This window comes from Oncorhynchus masou, chromosome 31, assembly GCF_036934945.1.
Source record: "Oncorhynchus masou masou isolate Uvic2021 chromosome 31, UVic_Omas_1.1, whole genome shotgun sequence".
Taxonomy (NCBI): domain Eukaryota; kingdom Metazoa; phylum Chordata; class Actinopteri; order Salmoniformes; family Salmonidae; genus Oncorhynchus; species Oncorhynchus masou.
Window position 1 is genome coordinate 20,249,378 of NC_088242.1, and position 18,548 is coordinate 20,267,925.

The 18,548-nt window shown below is 41.6% G+C and overlaps 2 protein-coding genes across 3 annotated transcripts in view; one reads left to right on the plus strand and one right to left on the minus strand.

Annotated features, from left to right (window-relative positions):
* Positions 1 to 7,057, plus strand: part of sdccag8 (SHH signaling and ciliogenesis regulator sdccag8) — a 75,886-nt gene extending 68,829 nt beyond the window's left edge. For both annotated transcript variants that reach the window (XM_064950287.1, XM_064950286.1), the window contains exons 17-18: positions 1,576 to 1,702; positions 3,234 to 7,057. In XM_064950287.1, coding sequence (XP_064806359.1) covers positions 1,576 to 1,702; positions 3,234 to 3,275 — 169 coding nt within the window. In that variant the 3' untranslated portion in view covers positions 3,276 to 7,057. The remainder of the gene's footprint in view (positions 1 to 1,575; positions 1,703 to 3,233) is intronic.
* Positions 7,051 to 18,548, minus strand: part of akt3a (v-akt murine thymoma viral oncogene homolog 3a) — a 133,780-nt gene continuing 122,282 nt past the window's right edge. Inside the window, exons 13-14 of the mRNA XM_064950288.1 lie at positions 17,359 to 17,461; positions 7,051 to 13,475 (exon numbers count right to left, since the gene is read on the minus strand). Coding sequence (XP_064806360.1) covers positions 13,390 to 13,475; positions 17,359 to 17,461 — 189 coding nt within the window. The 3' untranslated portion in view covers positions 7,051 to 13,389. The remainder of the gene's footprint in view (positions 13,476 to 17,358; positions 17,462 to 18,548) is intronic.

Sequence of the window (18,548 nt, forward strand, 5' to 3'; positions counted from 1 at the left end):
ATGTTCAGCACTCATTTGAATGATATGCAAAAACATCAAATGTCATCCATAATAAGAATGTTATTATGTCCATTTGATGGCCTCGTCATCACGACTCAAATGGCAGCAAGATGCATCATACAAAAGAGATTTTCATTACAAAATGTACCCGTTTTCAAAGTTTACCATCTAGACATCTCACTGTGTCAAACCTCTTGAAAACCTCTGAAAAGTCATTCTCCTCCCCCACGTCAGTCCTGTGGAGTGTTTCCATCCATGGCTCTGCGGGGCTCCGGAGCTGGGTGTCTAACGTGGCGGTGTCCTCCCTGCTGTGTGTCCGTGTGGGGGCGGGGGCCGGCTGACGCAGGCTGCATCCCCAGATCTGACAGCTCGTTGCCAGGCTCTGGAGGCCAGGCGAGGGGGAGGCAGCAGCTCCAGCCTCCAGCGCAGCAGGGCCTGAGCCCGGGACAAGCTGGCCAGTGCAGCCGGGGACGGGGAGGGCCAAGGAGGGCCCGCGTGCTCCAGCTCTCACGGGGGGGAAGCGGGGGCCGCCTGCTCTGCCTTCCTTCCCACTGCACAGACGGCACTGCCCCAGCCAGAAGGAGAGGGGCATCTGTCTCCCCCCTTCAGCAACAGCTAGAGGCCTCCCCTCGCATGGCGCCTACTGTGCTCAAGGAGTACATCCCCTCCCTGGGCACCCGGGCCCCTCCTCAGCTCCACCATGGCCCTGGCGACGTGCCCTCCTGTGGGATCTAGGACACTGGGACCTGACCTGGATCTCATCTGATCCAAGGACCCATGATGGTGGATAAACTATAGCCCATGGACAGTCAAATAATAAGCTATAGCCATCCCATTCTCACTACTCTACGGATAGCCTATCCTGTGTATAGCGGTCCACTTATGCTAATGTAAAGCATTCCTCGTGTGTGTTAGCTCTGTGTTATGGGGGAGGGGCCATGTTTAGTTGGGCTGATCTGATGTGTTTGTTGGACGTTGAGGGCCCCAGCCTCAGCTGAATGGACCCTTTGTATTGGGACACACTGGGAAGAGGGAGGCCTCTTCTGAGGGGTATTTGGCATTGTCTTGCCCCTTAGTTGTATAACTGTACATCATATACCTCTGATGACAAAGATCATCAAATATATTTGCAATCTTTTTTTGTGGGTGAGAAGCAATATGAGTCCTCCATTTTGTGCTGTTGTCATGTGGTGTTGCTACAATGTTGTGTTGTCTTAGTCTCGCTTTATGTAGTGTTGTGGTGTCTCTCATTATGATGTGTGTGTTGTCCTATATTTTTATTTTTAATCCTAGCCCCCCCCCCTGACCCCACAAGAGCCCTTTTGCCTTCTGGTAGGCTGTCATTGTAAATATGAATTTGTTCTTAACGGACTTGCCTAGTTTAAGAAAAATAAATTAACTGGATCTGTTACTCAATTCTATTATTTTTATCAATCTACTTTGTCTATCATATTAATCTTGTTCATCATACGTGTCGGAAAAGATTGTGTTGAATTGTACATTATACAAGGTGTTGCATTGACTACTGTGCTGTGTGTTCACTGTGTCTGTACTGTGTGTGTGTGTATCCTGTAGACTGCAGCAGTTGGACCAGCACAGTCAGTCCAGTGCCCAGCAGGTGATGGAGCTGCTTGCCAAACAGAACCTGTTGATGCAGGAGCGCCACCTCCTCACTGGAGAGATGCAGAACCTACGCATACAGGTATAGTCAGAACCATGGTTGTCATCTACACTGAATTTACTGTTCATCTCTATAGATGGTGCTGGGTAAAGCTCACCCTTGCACCCGAACCACAGAGACGAGGCCACACTATCACTCAGAGAGAGGGCGAGAGTGAGTGAGAGAAAGAGAGAAAGAGAGAAGAAGAAGGCACACAAGCGCCACAACAGCTGGTAGCCAGGGCCGCACATCACGCAAGACTAGGCGCTCCACAGATGCTCTTCCAGATTGCTGCTAAAGGCGTGTCAGACAGAGAGGGAGAGACAGAGGCTGACATTCTTAAGAGCTTAAGGAGATGGAGGAGAGCCCTGCCGAGTGCCTCTGTTCTCAGCTGCTCTAATGCTGCCAGGCTGTTGTTTTTATCAGCGTTAGCACTTCTGGATTCCCCTCTGAGCATTACTCGAAGAACCACCAATGTGTTGCTGAACAGAACCGCACAGTCATTCCAGGATAGTGCCATTTCAGTCAATCTTAACTGAGGGCGAAAACCTGACTCAATACTGGCTGAGGCTCTAGTAATATGTGAACTCCCGCAATGTGTCCAGTCATGGCTCTACATTTTTTAAACAAATTGTATCACTGGTGCTCCCAACTTAGTTAGTTAGGAGCAACATAAAATCCAGGAGCCCCAGAAAATCAGATTTTTTTTCTTCTTGGGCCTATATTATGAAGTCTAGCTACTGTTGAAACAAATGTTGTACCCTAGAGACTAATATGCAAACCTGTGAAGACATTTTTGATTATAAAATCTACAATGTTGATACAAATGCCTGTTATTGAAATGAGAAATTTTGGTAATATTAGGTTTTTACATTGAAAGTCACGTTTTATGAGTGATGACATGTAAGAGATCTGTCATTCAATCATTGCTTTCCTGAAGAAGCTGTCCCTTTTCCTTTTTTCTGTGCTCCCAAAAGTTTGGATATACTGAAGTTACCAGGTTGTTAATGAGGTAACATGACTGAACAACGTGTAAACAAATGATTAATGCCCTGTGACAGTTTAAGGTTAAACCTAGCGCATAAGGGCAAGTAAATGAAAGGTTGCTGGTTCGAATCCCCGAGCCGACCAGGTGAAAAATCTGTTGACGTGTCCTTGAGAAAGGCACTTAACCATAATTGCTCCTGTTAGTCTCTGGATAAGCGTGTCTACTAAAATGTCAAATGTGGCCTGCCATTGCTTCAGGGAAATAAAGAAGAGTAGTGGCGGTACTATGGGGTAACTTCTGAACGCTTTGGGATAGAAACAAGCCCTTTTGTCTATAGTAATGGTGCAACCACAATGGTAACAGATATGTTTTTCTCTTGGGCACTCGGAAACAGCAGTACAGTGAAGCCTAATCATTACAACAGTAATTATCTGGCCAGTTATTCTTTTTTTCTAGGCACTGGTCCTCCCAAATTCCAGGTCGCACAGCCAAATATTTAGGAGCATATGCAGACAAAATAGTCCCAATTTAGAGGCCTGTGTCCAGGTGTGTTTTTGCTCTTTAATTTCCTTTTTGTTTCCCCAGTTACCTGCTGGTTCTAGGAGACCTGACACCTTGTCCACATGACATCCTCTTCATCTTGACTGAAGCACAGTGACAGTAAAAATCTGTCGTTCTGCCCCTGAGAAAGGCAGTTTTAACCCACTGTTCCCCGGGCGCCGTGGATGTTAAGGCAGCCCCCTGCACCTCTAAATGCGTAAGACACGTTTCAGTTCAATGCATTTGGTTGTCCAACTGACTAGGTATCCTCCTTTCCTTATAATGGTGGTTTCCTACTGTATGAATAGGGTATATGACCAATTCCGTTATTATTGTATAAAAATGAATGTGTGAGTGAAGACGCATGCCTCTCTCGGGTTGGTTTTGGGCCACATCCTGTGTGTGTGTTATTTATACATGCAGGAAGAATTCAGACCCCTTGACTTTTCACATTACAGCCCTGTTCTAAAATTTATTAAATTGTTATTTTTCCTCAAATCTACACACAATACCACATAATGACAAAGCAAAAACGGGTACAAAAATAAATAAATATCTATCTCTATATATCTATATCAACTCAGCAAAAAAAGAAACGTCTTCTCACTGTCAACTACGTTTATTTTCAGCAAACTAACTTAACATGTGTAAATATTTGTATGAACATAAGATTCAACAACTGAGACAAACTGAACAAGTTCCACAGACATGTGACTAACAGAAATGTAATAATGTGTCCCTGAACAAAGGGGGGGTCAAAATAAAAAGACAGTCACCAGCTGCATTAAGTACTGCAGTGCATCTCCTCCTCATGGACTGCACCAGATTTGCCAGTTCTTGCTGTGAGATGTTACCCTACTCTTCCACCAAGGCACCTGCAAGTTCCCGGACATTTCTGGGTGGAATGGCCCTAGCCCTCACCCTCCTGTCCAACAGGTCCCAGACTTGCTCAATGGGTTTGAGATCCGGGCTCTTCACTGGCCATGGCAGAACACTGACAATCCTGTCATGCAGGAAATCACACACAGAATGAGCAGTATGGCTGGTGGCATTGTCATGCTGGAGGGTCATGTCAGGATGAGCCTGCAGGAAGGGTACCACGAGGGAGGAGGATGTCTTCCCCGATGATGCTGTGACACACCACCGCAGACCATGATGGACCCGTCACCTCCAAATCAATCCCGCTCCAGAGTTCAGGCCTCGGTGTAACGCTCATTCCTTCGACAATAAACGCAACGCCGACCATAACCCCTGGTGAGACAAAACCGTGACTTGTCAGTGAAGAGCACTTTTTACCAGTACGGTCCAGCGACTGTGGGTTTGTGCCCATAGGCGACGTTGTTGACGATGATGTCTGGTGAGGACCTGCCTTACAACAGGCCTACAAGCCCTCAGTCTCTCAGCCTATTGCAGACAGTCTGAGCACTGATGGAGGGATTGTGCGTTCCTGGTGTAACTCGGGCAGTTGTTATTGCCATCCTGTACCTGTCCCGCAGGTGTGATGTTCGGATGTACCGATCCTGTGCAGGTGTTGTTACACGTGGTCTGCCACTGCGAGGATGATCAGCTGTCTGTCCTGTCTCCCTGTAGTGCTGTTTTAGGCTTCTCACAGTACGGACATGGCAATTTATTGCCCTGGCCACATCTGCAGTCCTCATGCCTCCTTGCAGCATGCCTAAGGCACGTTCACGCAGATTAGCAAGGACCCTGTTTTTGAGTCCGTAGAAAGGCCTCTTTAGTGTCCTAAGTTTTCATAATGAAGTGTGACCTTAATTGCCTACCGTCTGTAAGCTGTTAGTGTCTTAATGAACATGCACCTGTGGAACGGTAGTTAATTGTTTATTGAACAAGCATGGGAAACAGTGTTTAAACCCTTTACAATGACGATCTGTGAAGTTATTTGGATTTTTACGAATTATCTTTGAAAGACAGGGTTCTGAAAAAGGGATGTTTATTTTTTTGCTGAGTTTATATATCACATTTACTTAAGTATTCTGACCCTTTACTCAGCGCTTTGTTGAAGCACCTTTGGCAGCGATTACAGCCTTCTTGGGTATGACGCTACAAGCTTGGCCCATTTGGGAAGTTTCTCCCATTCTTCTCTGCACATCCTCTCAAGCTCTGTCAGGTTGGATGGGGAGCGTCGCTGCACAGCTATTTTCAGGTCTCTCTAGAGATGTTTGATTGGGTTCAAGTCCGGGCTCTGGCTGGGCCACTCAAGGACATTGAGACTTGTCCCAAAGTCATTCCTGCGTTGTCTTGCCTGTGTGGTTAGGTTCGTTGTCCTGTTGGACGGTGAACCTTAGGACCTCATACTGGGGCTGAGTGCACTGGAGTAGGTTTTAATCAAGGATCTCGCTGTATATTGCTCTGTTCATCTTTCCCTTGATCCTGACTGGTCTCCCAGTCCCTGAAAATATCCCCACAGCATGATGCTGCCACCACCATGCTTCACCTTAGGGATGGTGTCAGGTTTCCTCCAGACATGACACTTGGCATTCAGGCCAAAGAGTTCAATCTTGGTTTCATCAGACCAGAGAATCTGTTTCTCATGGTATGTGAGTCCTTTAGGTGCCTTTTGGCAAACTCCAAGTGGGCTGTCATGTGCCTTTTACTGAGGAGTGGCTTCCGTCTGGCCACTCTACCATAAAGGCCTGATTGGTGGAGTGCTGCAGAAATGGTTGTCCTTCTGGAAGGTTTTCTCATGTCCACAGAGGAACTCTGGAGCCCTGTCAGAGTGACCATCGGGTTCTTTGTCACCTCCCTGACCAAGGCCCTTCTCCCCCCTGATTGCTCAGTTTGGCAGAGCGGCCAGCTCTAGGAAGAGCTTGGTGGTTCCAAACTTCTTCCATTTAAGAATGATGGAAGCCACTGTGGTCTTGTGGACCTTCAATGCTGCAGACATTTTTTGGTACCATTGCCCAGATCTGTGCCTCGACACAATCCTGTCTCGGAGCTCTACGGACAATTCCTTCGACCTCATGGCTTGGTTTTTGCTCTGTCAACTGTGGGACCTTTATATAGACAGGTATGTGCCTTTTCAAATCATGTACACTAAATTGAATTTATCACAGGTGGACTCCAATCAAGTTGTAGAAACATCTCAAGGATGATCAATGGAAACAGGATTCACCTGAGCTCAACTTCAAGTCTCATAGCAAAGCGTCTGAATACTTATGTAAATATGGTATCAGTTTTTTTATTTTAAATGTGTAAACATTTATAAAAACCTGTTTTCACCTTGTCATAATGTGTGTAGATTGACGAGGAACATGTTAATGTAATACATTTTAGAATAAGGCTGTAACAAAATGTGGAAAACGTCAAGGGGTCTGAATACTTTCTGAATGCCCTGTGTGTGTGTAATGGGCAGCAGTAGAGGTCGGGTTAATGATGGTGCTGATGGCAGAGAGCAGGTCTGGGAGATCTCTCTGACTGAGAGCACCACAGTGGAGAATGCCTCATGTCATGGATACTCATGGTCAAACACACTGCCTCAGCCATGCAGAAACAGCAGCAGCACAGCTCCACAGCCCTGCTGAGTGTGTGTGCTTAGATTAATATGAGGGTTTTCTATTTCTGTAGACAAAATTTGCATTTGGAATTACAGATTTGACCGTTTTTGTATTGTTTCTAAATAGTAATGTTTCATGTTTTTATATAGAGATGAGGTTTTTACATGGTAAAAGCTGCATGTTGTAGAATGTCATTTCAATATTTGATCAACTTCAGTTAAAATTCCAATAAATATTTTGCAGTGTTGAAAATATTGCTCAATCTGAGTTATTGAGTGTGATACTGTATTTCTCAATGAGAAAAAAATATAGTTATGACGAGTAGTCAGAAGTAAACGACAAAGATAGCAGATTGACAAGGTGCTTTATTTAAGCGGTCTGTAAGAAGGAAAATAATGTGTATCCCTATCATATACATTTACGTGTAAAAATACTAAGGACGTACAGTGTACAAAAACACTTTCTTGCAGATCAGAATTTTCACATCCTTATGGGTCCTATTCACAAGGGGAAAGAAAAGGTTTTGTATTCTTTAATGACAGGGAGTACTACAACTGTTCTCTTTACTGATGCTTCATCCCTTCTGCTTCAAATCCTTAACCACACGACTATCTCTTAACGTGGATCTAATGACAGAGCTAGCAAGGTCAAGAAAATGTCAATGTCAAAGCTACATGGACATCAAGTTATTATTACGTCGCTGTTGGATGAAAACCTCGCAACTCCACTTTTTGCCTTTTAAATTGTTATTTTTTACATGTATTGAAAGCAGTAAGTCCACTCAATGTACTCTGAACATTGACTCTAGGACCAATAAAATGTATTTAAAATAGCTTCTGAAAGTTCATAATTGTATGTTCGTTAATGGGAAAATATGGCAGTTTTTAGTTTTGGAGATGCGGTTTTCATCTGACAGCGATTTGTTATTCAATAAATACTTTACAATTCATGCTCGTTCATAACACTACCAGGAGCAAGATGACAAGAAAATCTGTTGTAGACATTACAAACAGTAGCAGCAAAGTGTGTACACTGAGGTGTAAAATAGATTTATATATAGACCCTGCAGTTAGTAAGGATAGAACCCACATTGTCGTTGGTCGGATTCGAGGTGATCACACAGCTCACCCCAGACCTTTGACCCTGGAGATGGCCAACGGCACTAGAATGCTTCACCCAGTGGAACTGAACATCACTATGTTAATGACCCGCAGAAACAAACATCTGGGATTCCTAGGTGGATGTTCTACGTATCCTCCTCACATATAGCTACATTATTATTATTATTATTTTTTGTTTAATCTGCGAGTTCTAAATTGAATCGTTGTGACTGAGTGCAACTGCCAAGGTCCAACCTTCCCGTGGAACTGAGCTCTCTTAGAACAACAGGTAAGACATGTCCAGTAGAAAGGTAAGACCTCGTCAGTATCACTCTGCTGAAGTTGTCTCCCAGCAGCCTCTCCTGGCCTTGTTATTATCACACTTCATTATGACAATATTTTAACAATAAACTCATTTAAGCATGGACTGCATGAGGGGACTGTGCTTTCAAGTAATCCTCTTATTTTTCTTTAAAAGTAAAAAAAAAAAATGTAAGGTCAATTTTCAGTTCTCTGAAATCATAAAAGGAGCAATTTACATGAAAGCAGTTTATGTAATAAAAACAAGCGTATTTTCGTTTTGGCCCGTACTGCCAATTGCCCTTGGTAGAGTGTACTGCAACGTCAATAAGGACATTAGCTTCCCCCTTGAAATTCCCTGTTCTCAAATATGTCCTTGTAAAAAAGGAATAGAATGTTTTTATAAGTGCATATTCATATGGATGAAATGGAAGTATTGCCGCGTTCACGTGCAATCAGAAGCTCCTAATTCCCAGTGGGAAAATTCACTTGAATGACCCTCCAAGTCGGAATTACAAGTGTGAAACTCAGAGAAAAGGTTGTTCCCTGAGTTGCCACGTCTTACCACTGACCTTTTCAACCAAAAGATGACAACATATGTTTTTTTTACAATAACCTTATCAATGTGAATAATGTAGCAAGTCTGACCATATTGTCAATATAAAGCAAGCTAGCCAACTTTATTATTAGCAATGTAGGCAAGCTTATTGGTTGAAGAATTGTTCCAACTTCAAAAGCACTTCTCTTGAACACAGTCATGTTGGACATCCCAGTTTCCTATTTCCCACAAGCACGTGAAGCCAGCAATAGTCACAGTTCAACCAAGCGAAATGTGAAGTCTTCTGTGTCTGAAGCAGTACCACTAATCTCTCGTTATTAGATGCACATAACATAGGATGGTATCGTAGTGTCTGTCAACATACCGCGGGATGCGACGACTAACAATATTTTCACCACTGATCACGATTTCTCAGTTTGCATTTTTTTTACAATTTGGAATGGGAGTTTCCGTTAAGGGGGGCTAAGGGTTGGATTCAAGCCGTATTGTTGAAGATCTGCGTTAAAATGTAAAGACAATTTCCGATTGGGCCAACATATGCAGCATTTAACATGAATGCAGTTTCCGCAATGCAGGAACATTGCCTTTACATTTAAAATCAAGCTTTAACGCAGATCTTTTCCCCCAGGGACATAATCAAGCATTTGACATAATAATGCAAGATTTTATTTCTTTGTGTGACTTTGACAAATGGTGGAGAAAACAGAATTTCACAGAAAAAAGAATAGTAATGCCGAAAAGGCGAAAGACAGTAACTCTCCCTTCCTTCCCCGACGTCCATAATCAGCTGCAGTATTAAAGACCATAACATGACTGCTAAATACCCCAAAACATTATACTCAACCATATTCAATTCAAAAATAAACAAAACAAATTCAAGTTGTCCATTGATTAAAAAATAAATAAAAAATGTTTAAATAAAAATGATTCAAAATCACATTAAGCAATAAAAGCCTCTATTAATCATACATGGTGAAATGTTTCTTTTTTAGTCAAAACGCATACCAGCAAAAACAAAAAAGGAATGCATCTTGGAAGACAAAGAGGAAAACTCAACCATAACAGACAACCACACAATTGAAAGCCTAGGGAGGGTTAGTGATCACAGCACAGTTGTTCAGTTTCTCTCCACATTCTTCTACGATACATTGGCCATATTAATAAAACAACAGACTGACATTCAATCATGACTGCTAAGACAAATAATGTCTCTCATATTTCATTCTTCTCATATGAGAAGAGTTAACTTCCTACTTGTATCACAGCTGAACAAGATTCACCATTGCTCATTTTGCAATATAATCTCAAAACCACACTTGTTCCATGCAACAACAAAAAAATACTTTCTCTAGTGGCTTAAATATGGACCAATCATGGCACACTTTTTGAAGTTATGGCCATCATACCTTTTTAATAGACTCACTATATCGAGCCACCTCAAAATTAGTTCTACCAAACGACTACTCGTCCTCCTATCAAAGCCATACCACAGTCACTTTCTGAACTAGTAATGTACAAGTATATTGTACTCATACAAAATATACTTCTCTCTTGCTCAACTTCCTCTTTTCCCTCTTATTGGACCCCATCAACTACAATGAATATAAGACCAATCATTCATCCTTTGGGAATGTGTAATAATCTGAGAAATGTCACTACATCTGCTTTGGTCTTTTTGGTCCACATCACTACATTCACTCTAACTCTTTTCATACCTTCACAGACAGGATATCTCTTGCTACAAAAATGGTTTGTCTTCTGCTCTGACATTCGCATATGATAGGCTACGTCCTCCTTGCTTTGAAAACCACTGGTGGAATATACTGAACCTAAATTATATCGCAAACATCTGAAATGGAACTTGAATGTAACCTGTAAATCAGGAATGTGTAAACTCTGATTGTCCTTTCAATGGATAATCGTAGGTCACATTGATGCTAAGCAAGGCTAACTTATGACTAGTGGATAGGACTTGTGCCTTAGTGGTTCCCCTAGGAACTTAGTCGGGCTTTCAACTTTTGAAAGTTGTAATAGTAGAATGCACAAGGTGCAATTAAAAATGGGGTAGTACATCAGTAGTTTTCCTCTTGTCACTGTTAGACCTTAGAGACCTATTTATAACTTGTCAGAAATGTCCAGATCAACTAATGTTGTTTTAGCCCATTGATTATGTTGTAATGTTTGAGTCACTCATATGACATGAACACACATAAGACATGGCAGAATGTGTGAAATTGAAGGAAACTAGCTTTAAAATAGCAAAAAAAAATATCGATATACAGAATGGTGTGTTACGTACCATTGAATACTATGGCTCCACAGAGCTAAAGTTACAGAATGTTGTACACTTTTAGAATAAATCAAATGATGCCAGTCAGCATAGAGTTGGTGGTTGACTTGACTATCACTTGAAGATTCCTATGCTGACTGTGGTACACTTCAATAAAATGATGACCCCAAAAAGGATTGGTCATTGACTATTAGCTATGGTAAAACGGTAATACAACACCATAATGTTAAGTTAACTACATTCTATGTAGCATTGAAGGCTGTTACAAGATCCCAAAGTAGTCAGACACAAGATAAAGTGAATTATACAGTGTATATACCCTGGGAACATTGGTCACTGAGTCTATAATACTCATTACTTCAGTAAGCTTTGTAGCTATTCTCCATCTACGCCTATTCTTACAATCTCTTGACTTTAAAACCGTAGAGCCAATGAATATATTCCCTTTGTAAATGCTTAAGTTATTCATTCTAATGTCATATTTTTCTTGTTCTAAAAAGCAGCGGTAAAGAAATATGCCTAAACATGCAGTGTGTTATTAAGCAACTAAAATGTAGTAAATTAGACTGTTTGAGGAAGCTTGTTCTGTGCCATTCTCATGTATTTACATGTATTACAGGAATGATCAGATGCTAGAAGACAACAGAAGAGTCATACCAGTTGGAAAGGGAGTTGAAGCTTATGCAGCCCTTATATACTGTATGTGGAGAAGAGAACTTAAAGGTTTTAATACCACTTAGACATTCCAGGTTAGATGCCCGTGAAATGTAAAAGTCTTATGGAAAATGTTTAATAATAATAATATCTTGGTACTGATAAAACTCTTTAATATGCTGTCTGCTCTGTCTTCTTCATTGTCATCATATTTTGGTAAGAGAACAAAGAAACAAACAAAAAAAACATGAAGGCTTTGCTTCTACATTCTTAAGCCATTATTCGAGGTGCCTTTTTCATCCAGAACAAAAGACTGGACATTAATCCTATAACAAGAACCGTTATATAAAAGAAGAACAAATAAATAAAACAACAGGAAGCCATTGCTGTGGTCCAAATCAAACAATGCCAATACCTCCCTCTTGTCCCCATTGAATCATAGTTATACAGTATGTCCCCCACCCCGGTCAGATAATTCAAATTATTTCACCCTTCTTACAGGTTTAGCCCCACCCCCAAACCCCATTAGACAGTAAACAGCCACCATCTTGCATTTCTCATTTACATTTATACATTTTAGTTTTTGAATGCTTTTATTTTCTATGATGATATGTCTGAAATAAAGCTTTTCATAATTTCAGTTGTGGGAAGCATCTACCTTCAGCCAGATAACCCTGACACACATACCTAGAATGCTCTTCCTCTCATCCTCACTGTTAGACAGGTTGAGGTGAACCTTGCTGTTCTTGACAGCTAACGCACAGCTCGGATTCACAGGAGGTTACAGCCAACAATGCTGTGCCTTTAGGCTCCTTAAAATCTCTACACAGTACACAAACATTTACTCCCATTCATACATAACATTGGCAGAGCAACATCCCAAAGCGTTCACACTATTCGAATGACTGATTTCACAGGCGAGAGGAGAAAGTAAAAATCACAGCTTATCAACAAATAGCAGACGAGACTAGAGTTTGACTGTTGCACACCTTAAATAAGGGACAAAATTACGTAACAGTATAATATGTGAGACTACAGTCATAGTGTCCATGAGAAGTGGTGGAGGTGGTTTGTATAGTTAGCGCTTGTAGCTTGACCTGCAGAGTAAAGATAGCAGTACCGGTGACCTGTATACTGAGGTGAAGACAGATTGATCTCTGTGTAGCCTGAGTGAACCGTTTTCTGGCAGTTTTTGACTTCTGAAAGCAAAAATCTCTAATCCTATAATTCTAATTCTATACACACACACACACACAACACAGATGTTAGCTAACCAAATGTCATCAAGAGAAGAATGAGGACCGTTGTAGATTATGACACAGCAAACAAATGGAGAATCTCCTGTGAATCTCGAGTTATAGTATACTGTCCTATGTGAAATGAGAATGCTAAAGACAGCAGCTCTCCCTACCAGGAATGTCAGTCTCCTACAGTAGATAGAACTGGATCGCAGAAGTCAATGACCAAGGGATCTAATGACACACCACATAACACAACAAACCCGTTTGCCCTCTTGAGTCAGTTTCAAGGCTTTAAAAGGAGCATTCCATAAGAAATGCACCTTTAACTGTTGGGAACTACCAACAGGGCTGAACTTCTGTCTGACCACACATGCAAAATCCCCATGAAAAAACAGACACATAAAACATACAGTGATGGATCTCCATGCTCACTATGGAATGACCCAAATGGAGAGAGGAGGGGTTAGCTCAGGCTAGGTTGGTTTTATACTGTAACCTTCCATTGCTACTGATGGTGGTGCAGTACAGTCTGGATACAGCGGTCATTCTCTCCCACTGGCTGAGTAGGAGAACTGGGGGAAGTGTGGTCTCCGCTCGTTGTCCATGCAATCCATCCCGTCTTCATCAACTGGGAGGGACAAACAGGACATCACTCACTTCAATCATGCAATTCAACTGTTTTACAGTGATTATATTTAAGCCTCTGATACTCTAGTGAGCACGTTTAAGGCCTAGAGTCATTTAGATCAAGCGTTAACTGGCAATAGCCGACACCCTCGTCGCTGATGTTTTGGCACTGTTGGAGGTGTAACTGCGCTGGAGCTGTCAAATCGGTGAGCAGCTGCTCTTGTGATCGTTGTCACGAAGCCACACCCATCCCACTTGAGTTAGAAGTTCATAATGAGAAGGTGTAGGCTATATAGAAATAATGATGCTCAAATTGAAAATCATTAAACAAAATAATGAGGATTTATATCAGCCAAATGAGGTGTAGATTACATCATATTTCAGTGTTCGAATTTGTAAACGACCCACTGGGCACAACACGTCATTTCAATGTGGATTATTGGGTAATATTTGGCTGAGCCGTTGATCAATGAGATTACAACCTTCACTGAGTATACCAAACATTAGGAACACCCTTACTAATATTGAGTTTCTGCAGTGGCTTCTTCCTTGCTGAACAGCCTTTCAGGTTATGCCGATATAGGACTCGTTTTACTGTGGATATAGATACTTTTGTACCGGTTTCCTCCAGCATCTTCACAAGGTCCTTTGCTGTTATTCTGGGATTTGCACCTTTTGTACCAAAGTACATTAATCTCTAGGAGACAGAACGTGTCATCTTCCTGAGCGGTATGACAGGTCTGTGGTCCCATGGTGTTTATACTTGTGTACTATTGTTTATACAGATGAATGTGGTACCTGCAAAAATCACTGAAGCTGGAGAGTCATATCTCCCTCACTAACTTTAAGCACCAGCTGTCAGAGCTGCTCACAGATCACTGCACCTGTACATAGGCCATCTGTAAATAGCCCATCCAACTACCTTATCCCCATACTGTTATTTATTTGATTTATTTTGCTACTTTGCACCCCAGTATCTCTACTTGCACATCTATTACTCGTGTTTAATTACTATATTGTAATTATTTTGCCACTATGGTCTATTTATTGCCTTCCCTCATTTATCCTATCTCATTTGCACACACTGTATATACAGTGCCTTGCGAAAGTATTCGGCCCCCTTGAACTTTACGACCTTTTGCCACATTTCAGGCTTCAAACATAAAGATATAAAACTGTATTTTTTTGTGAAGAATCAACAACAAGTGGGACACAATCATGAAGTGGAACGACATTTATTGGATATTTCAAACTTTTTTAACAAATCAAAAACTGAAAAATTGGGCGTGCAAAATTATTCAGCCCCTTCACTTTCAGTGCAGCAAACTCTCTCAAGAAGTTCAGTGAGGATCTCAGAATGATCCAATGTTGACCTAAATGACAAATGATGATAAATACAATCCACCTGTGTGTAATCAAGTCTCCGTATAAATGCACCTGCACTGTGATAGTCTCAGAGGTCCGTTAAAAGCGCAGAGAGCATCATGAAGAACAAGGAACACACCAGGCAGGTCCGAGATACTGTTGTGAAGAAGTTTAAAGTTAAAAGATTTCCCAAGCTTTAAACATCCCAAGGAGCACTGTGCAAGCGATAATATTGAAATGGAAGGAGTATCAGACCACTGCAAATCTACCAAGACCTGGCAGTCCCTCTAAATTTTCAGCTCATACAAGGAGAATACTGATCAGAGATGCAGCCAAGAGGCCCATGATCACTCTGGATGAACTGCAGAGATCTACAGCTGAGGTGGGAGACTCTGTCCATAGGACAACAATAAGTCGTATATTGCACAAATCTGGCCTTTATGGAAGAGTGGCAAGAAGAAAGCCATTTCTTAAAGATATCCATAAAAAGTGTCGTTTAAAGTTTGCCACAAGCCACCTGGGAGACACACCAAACATGTGGAAGAAGGTGCTCTGGTCAGATGAAACCAAAATTGAACTTTTTGGCAACAATGCAAAACGTTATGTTTGGCGTAAAAGCAACACAGCTCATCACCCTGAACACACCATACCCACTGTCAAACATGGTGGGGGCAGCATCATGGTTTGGGCCTGCTTTTCTTCAGCAGGGACAGGGAAGATGGTTAAAATTGATGGGAAGATGGATGGAGCCAAATACAGGATCATTCTGGAAGAAAACCTGATGGAGTCTGCAAAAGACCTGAGACTGGGACGGAGATTTGTCTTCCAACAAGACAAAGATCCAAAACATAAAGCAAAATCTACAATGGAATGGTTCAAAAATAAACATATCCAGGTGTTAGAATGGCCAAATCAAAGTCCAGACCTGAATCCAATCGAGAATCTGTGGAAAGAACTGAAAACTGCTGTTCACAAATGCTCTCCATCCAACCTCACTGAGCTCGAGCTGTTTTGCAAGGAGGAATGGGAAAAAAATTCAGTCTCTCGATGTGCAAAACTGATAGAGACATACCCCAAGCGACTTACAGCTGTAATCGCAGCAAAAGGTGGCACTACAAAGTATTAACTTAAGGGGGCTGAATAATTTTGCACGCCCAATTTTTCAGTTTTTGATTTGTTAAAAAAGTTTGAAATATCCAATAAATGTCGTTCCACTTCATGATTGTGTCCCACTTGTTGTTGATTCTTCACAAAAAAATACAGTTTTATATCTTTATGTTTGAAGCCTGAAATGTGGCAAAAGGTCGCAAAGTTCAAGGGGGCCGAATACTTTCGCAAGGCACTGTAGACTTTTTATATTGTATTATTGACTGTATGTTTGCTTATTCCATGTGCAACTCTGTGTTGTTGTTTGTGTCGCACTGCTTTGCTTTATCTTGGCCAGGTCGCAGTTGTAAATGAGAACTTGTTCTCAACTAGCCTACCTGGTTAAATAAAGGTGAAATAAAGGTGAAATAAAATGGATGAACCAGACTTGTGGAGGAGGTCTACCATTTTTTTCTGAGGACTGATTTCTTTTGATTTTCCCATGATGTCAAGCAAAGAGGCACTGAGTTTGAAGGTAGGCCTTGAAATACATCCACAGGTTCACTTCCAATTGACTCAAATTATATCAATTAGCCTATCAGAAGCTTCCAAAGCCATGACATCATTTTCTGGTATTTTCCAAGCTGTTTAAAGGCAAAGTCAACTTAGTGTATGTAAACTTCTGACCCACTGGAATTGTGATACAGTGAATAAGTGAAATAATCTGTAAACAATTGTTGGAAAATGACTGGTCATGCACAAAGTAGATGTCCTAACCAACTTGCCAAAACTATAGTTTGTTAACAAGAAATTTGTGGAGTGGTTGAAAAACAAGTTTTAATTACTCCAACCTAAGTGTCTGTAAACATCCGACTTCAACTGTATGTTTACATTTGCAAACATTTCTAAAAAACTGTTTTTGATTGGTCATTATGGGGTATTGTGTGTAGATTGATTTTATTTAATCAATTTTAGTATAAGGCTGTAATGTAACAAAATGTGGAAAAAGACGAGGGATCTAAATACTTTCCGAATGCAGAATAAATGTTTTGTCTTGTCCATTCACCCTCTGATTGGCACACAATCTATGTCTCAATTGTTTCAAGGCCAAAAATCCTTATTTGACATGTCTCCTCCCGTTCATCTATACTGATTGAAGTTTAATTTTAGGTCGAATTCCAGGAGCCGCTTGTGAATTTGACAGCCTTAACGCAGCAGTTCCACCTCCAACACTGCTAAAACAACTGCTATGCGGCTGTCGGCTAGCGTGGCCCTGATACAATCTAGACCCAAAATAAGACATGATCGTCTAACATATGGAACGACACTGTTATACCACTTGCACATCTAACATAGCCTGAGTAAAGTGTCAAGTGACAGTGTCTCACCTTTTAAACATTAGTAAAAAAAGAATAAGAAAAAGTTTCACTCACATTTTTCAGGGGGAGTTATTGTAATTGTCTGTGCCGTGAATTCTTCGTCAAAATACCTGGTATCTGTCTCTGACGACACCTGAGGTTTGAAGGGCGGTATCAGCTAGGTAGGAGGGGAGGGAAACACACAGCACTTGTGTCACAGAGGTGTTGCAGCACACAGGCAACGAGTTTACACCTCCCACAATGCATTTCACCTCCCTCTGCTACCAGGGTTGCATCATCTTAGGTGTGCACTGTGTCTGTGATGGTAAAGCACTGACAGAACAAGGATAACTTTCCTCTATCTAGACAGTGAGTTAGCAAACTATGATCAGGAATGCATACTGGTGAGGGGAGGAAAGAGTAGGACTCTCAACATGATTCTACAATATGAATGTGTACATACAGTGGGGCAAAAAAGTATTTAGCCAGCCACCAATTGTGCAAGTTCTCCCACTTAAAAAGACGTGAGAGTCCTGTAATTTTCATCATAGGTACACTTCAACTATGACAGACAAAAAATCCAGAAAATCACATTGTAGGATTTTTTTATGAATTTATTTGCAAATTATGGTGGAAAATAAGTATTTGGTCACCTACAAACAAGCAAGATTTCTGGCTCTCACAGACCTGTAACTTCTTCTTTAAGAGGCTCTTCTGTCCTCCACTCGTTACCTGTATTAATGGCACCTGTTTGAACTTGTTATCAGTATAAAAGACACCTGTCCACAACCTCAAACAGTCACACAGTCACACTCCAAACTCCACTATGGCCAAGACCAAAGAGCTGTCAAAGGACACCAGAAACAAAATTGTAGACCTGCACCAGACTGGGAAGACTGAATCTGCAATAGGTAAGCAGCTTGGTTTGAAAAAAATCAACTGTGGGAGCAATTATTAGGAAATGGAAGACATACAAGACCACTGATAATCTCCCTCGATCTGGGGCTCCACGCAAGATCTCACCCCGTGGGGTCAAAATGATCACAAAGGTGAGCAAAAATCCCAAAACCACACGGGGGGACCTAGTGAATGACCTGCAGAGAGCTGGGACCAAAGTAACAAAGCCTACCATCAGTGACACACTACTCCGCCAGGGACTCAAATCCTGCAGTGCCAGACGTGTCCCCCTGCTTAAGCCAGTACAAGTCCAGGCCCGTCTGAAGTTTGTTAGAGAGCATTTGGATGATCCAGAAGAAGATTGGGAG